This window comes from Agrilus planipennis, unplaced genomic scaffold, assembly GCF_000699045.2.
Source record: "Agrilus planipennis isolate EAB-ADULT unplaced genomic scaffold, Apla_2.0 scaffold3, whole genome shotgun sequence".
In the NCBI taxonomy this organism is placed as follows: Eukaryota; Metazoa; Arthropoda; class Insecta; order Coleoptera; family Buprestidae; genus Agrilus; species Agrilus planipennis.
The window spans coordinates 2,347,422-2,351,663 of record NW_020442460.1 but is presented as its reverse complement, the minus strand read 5'-3'; the positions used below and the strand labels follow the sequence as shown (position 1 = coordinate 2,351,663).

The following is a 4,242-nucleotide window of genomic DNA, read 5'->3' as shown; positions in this document are numbered from 1 at the left end:
TCAGCATAAAAATAAAGTATTTTATTTTTTGTTTTTAAAAACATATTTTTTGTTACACCTAGCAGCCAGTAACAAATTGCTGTCGCTCTTAAATACATTAATAGCCTCTAAACATGGCAAACAAAGATTTAAGTAAACTAAAAGTCCATTTTTAATTAGTTTTAATGAAGCTTTATTCCTGTCGTCCCGCCACATTGCGTTCATAACAGAGAATACTCTTTCTGTAAATGCTGAAGTGGCCGGAACGGATAGCAAAAGTGACACTACTTTGAACAGATTTGGGAAATACATTAATAGCCCTCTAAACAGGCAAACAAAGATTTAAGTAAACTCAAAGTTCATATTTAATTAGTTTTAATGAAGCTTTATTCCTCTCGTCCCGTCACTTTGCGTTTATAATAGAGAATACTCTTTCTATAAATGCTGAAGTGGCCGAAACGGACAGCAAAACTGACACTACTTTGAACAGATTTGGGAAATCAGGTTGTTCTGTAAATATGGCTTGTCATTTTTCTGTGCAATATTATTGATGTAAAAATACTCTGAATTTCGAATAATCGCTTACAAAATTACGATGTTTACTTAAGGCCTTAAATAAAGTATTTTTGCGTACTTTATGTGTCTTGTAAAGTATAACNGACAATTATAAAAAAATATTTTTTAATCTTCCTTTATATTATTTACGGCTATATGATATGTTATTGGTAAATATTAAACAATAAAAACTTTACAAATCATTGTCTGCACATTTTTTGCAAATAAAACTGGCAATTTTTTCATGCGTACATTTTCCACATACATACCTTTTACACTTGTCACAAATATTTATTATTTTGTTATTGTGACAATGTCGTACTTGATAAAATCTGCGTTGTTTAGGGTCACAGTCTACCTTATTATTGTTAGGGAAGATTGCATTTGATGTTTGTGGGTTTTCAGGTTCTTTATATCTTGCATTTCTATATTCGGCGGAAAGCTGTTCTGTTAATTGAAACAAGAACTTTTTTCTCTCTATTTGTATTCCTGTTGTTTCTTTATACAAAATCCAGGCATTTATAGCAGCCAGATCTAAAACATTGAAAAATATTTGTAGGGGCCACCTACGAGAAATAGCTTTTACTGTGTATTTTCTGGCGATTTGATCAGACATATCAACTCCATTTTGTACTATCATAAAATTTTACGGATTCCGGTAAACGTTTTTTATTATTTTTATCAATTTTTACAAATTTATGTTTCCAACTAAGAATAGACACTCTTTTATTTGGTTTACTTTTATATATTATAAGAACACAATTCTTTGTTTTATATAGTAGAGTGGAAGATCGGAAAAAATAAGTTATTCCTATAGAACGAAACTAAACATTTATTCTTTAGTCATACCCAAGAAACTACTGTTAATCAGTAAAGTCAGCGGCAGATAGCTAGTTTATCGAATTCTTCGGATTTTTTAAGTCCATGTATTTGTGAGCCCGTAGAGATTTGTTACTCGCAATTAGGGCAACCAGCAAGCCCGAAATATGTATGACGATATCGACAGAGTGCCGGCCAGCAAAGAAATATCGTTTTTAATCAATATACATTCTTAGTAATTGAATAAAATTATTCGAAGTAATCTGTATTCTGTTGAAACTGCCAGACGCGGATCGCGATTTCGATCTTTTTGGATCTCATCAGCGCGTCGCAGGCAGCTCCGACAGACACAGACCAACTTTTACCTGCTGTATTAACAGCGCGTTTTAGAAAATACCACAAATGGCGCGGAAAACGCCAACTGTAGTACGATGCTACATTTTGGGATTACGTATGCTCCAACAAGGTCCATTTAATTATATGGATATCTACTTTCTGAAACGAATCCCGGCGTAGCTAACCTCAACGTGATAGGCACGTTACCATAATCGAATATGATGAGATCCAAAAAAATCGAAATTGCGATCCGGACCTTGTTGGAGCATACGTAATCCCAAAATGTAGCATCGTACTACAGATGGCGTTTTCCGCGCCATTTGTGGTATTTTCTATTCTTAGTAATATCTCAAATCCGAATATGGGTTTGTTTGTTTATTACGATTTCACACCTTAACTACTAAACCGATCATCCTGAAATTTTATGGACACATTGTCAGGCATAGCGAAAAGGACATAGGGTACCTTTTATCCTGAAAATAAATACTGTTCCCGAGGGATTGAAAAATTAACTTTATGTGTTCGTCGATGATCTTTGACACGTATTTAGCTCATCGACGTGAGCGAAGCCGCGAGTTAAACCTAGTGCTTATACCTGTAATGAAAGTAAATGTAGTTTGTCCTGTCGTGCCGCTAAAGCTCATGAAATGAATCTAACAGCCTCATGAAGGCTATACGGTATGATAGCCTTCCATCCCTCGTCTATGAAGAATATTTCGGCTTTTAGCTGCAGGGGTTGGTTTCAAAGATATGGGGGTTAAAAGAACTATTGCCCAAAAGACTCCGTAAACTTATATTAGAGAGTCAGTAAAGGTATTAATTGAGTGCCGACATCTAGTCAGAACGTTACAGAATATCACAAATTTTTCCTTAATGCTTTGCATCTACAGGGTTCGAGAATGTTTTAGAATTATCTAGAAAGTTACAGAACTTTCCGAAATGATAACTAATTTTGCTTGAATTAATTGTTGAAACAAGAACATTTTTGAAGTGAAAACTTCTTTAGCGACGTTGGGCACTTTTTGGCAGGGGAAAATGTTATGGGTTCGCGTCACCGACATGCTTGTAGCAGTATATCTGTAGCTATACAGCTACGACGATCGATGCGGTTTTTACGCGATACTTAGATAAATTTCAATCAAACGTTTTCATTTCTTACTTTAGTTACGATAAGCCTATTGTATTTTCTTTTAGAACACTGAAATAATTGAAAGTACAAAAAGTCTAAGAATTGTTGAAATTAATGATGACAATGATGCAAACATTGTTAAAAATCAAGTACATTGAAATTTATGTAAATATTTCAATAATAAAAAAACTTATAAACATGCATATAATTGTTACTCGGAGAGTCAATAGATGTGAAAACCAGATTGATGTAGATTATATTTATTAAAAGATTGTGAAATTTCAAACTTTAATACTAAAAGTTCTATGTTTTCACTTCTATCGGCAGTCCCTATAACTGCCAATTTTTTTTTTAAATTATTTTCTAAATATTTTTCCAGTTGCATGGCATATAATCAGAAGTAAGTTACAGCAAAAACTAGGAAACTTTTTCTTTGTTTCAGACGAAACCCCTGACAGTGCTTTCGGCCATTTCGATATGGATTCTTGCCACGATGTTGGCCCTCCCTGATTGCATTAGTTCGACTGTCGAACAAGAGCCCTTGGTAACCGGCAACTCGACCATAGACGTTTGCACGCCCTATCCCAAAACATACGGAAAACGTTATCAAATGTACATGACAGTTGCTAAATCCCTTATTTATTACGTGCTACCGTTGTGCATCATAACATGTTTTTATGTCATGATGGCCAAACGGCTCCACGACAGCGCCAGAGAAATGCCCGGAGAGATGCAAGGAGGTCAGGGTATTGCACAAGTCAGAGCTCGAAAGCACGTCGCTAAAATGGTTTTAGCCTTTATCATCGGTAAGTGGATCGTAAAATTTTTACTGCGGAACTTTATACATACAATATATCTCGTTTTTATCAGCAACAACACTGCATGGTGCCTTAGGGATCGGGAACTAAAGATGAAAATAAACACTGGAACTGACTGTAATTGCGATCGTGTTATTCATTCGACGACTTTATTTCCTATAGGAATAAAATTCCTTTGATCACTCGAGACATATCTAGAAAATTCTTTAATTAATATAAAAATTCGTCTTTTAGGTTTCTTGATGCAAACGCTAATTAACGGAAAGCTTAAACAATTTTATTGAAGTTCGTCATGATTAATATCTAATTTTCATGAAAATTACAAAAACAATCTTTTAATTCTATTTACTATAATCATCATCATCATAAGGTCGTCAGTCCTAAGACTGGTTGGACACGTACCTCCTCTATTTCCTATCCTGAACTAATCTTCGCATTTCCCTAAACCTAGAACAACCCACATCTTTAACTATATGGGAACAGTAATCTAATCTAAGTCTACCTCTACCCCTCTTAATTCCTGTTTCTGCCTCTAATATGTCTCTGACTAGACCTTCATGCCTGAGAAGGTGTCCTACCAACCTATCTCGCCTATTTTTTATTGAC

At 34.8% G+C, this 4,242-nt stretch overlaps 1 protein-coding gene across 1 annotated transcript in view; it reads left to right on the top strand.

Moving 5' to 3' along the window:
* LOC108742144 (neuropeptide CCHamide-2 receptor-like) overlaps positions 1-4,242 on the top strand; it is a 51,484-nt gene that overhangs the window by 26,421 nt on the left and 20,821 nt on the right. The window contains exon 3 of the mRNA XM_018477208.1: positions 3,261-3,624. Within this exon, the coding sequence (XP_018332710.1) occupies positions 3,261-3,624 (364 nt within the window). The remainder of the gene's footprint in view (positions 1-3,260; positions 3,625-4,242) is intronic.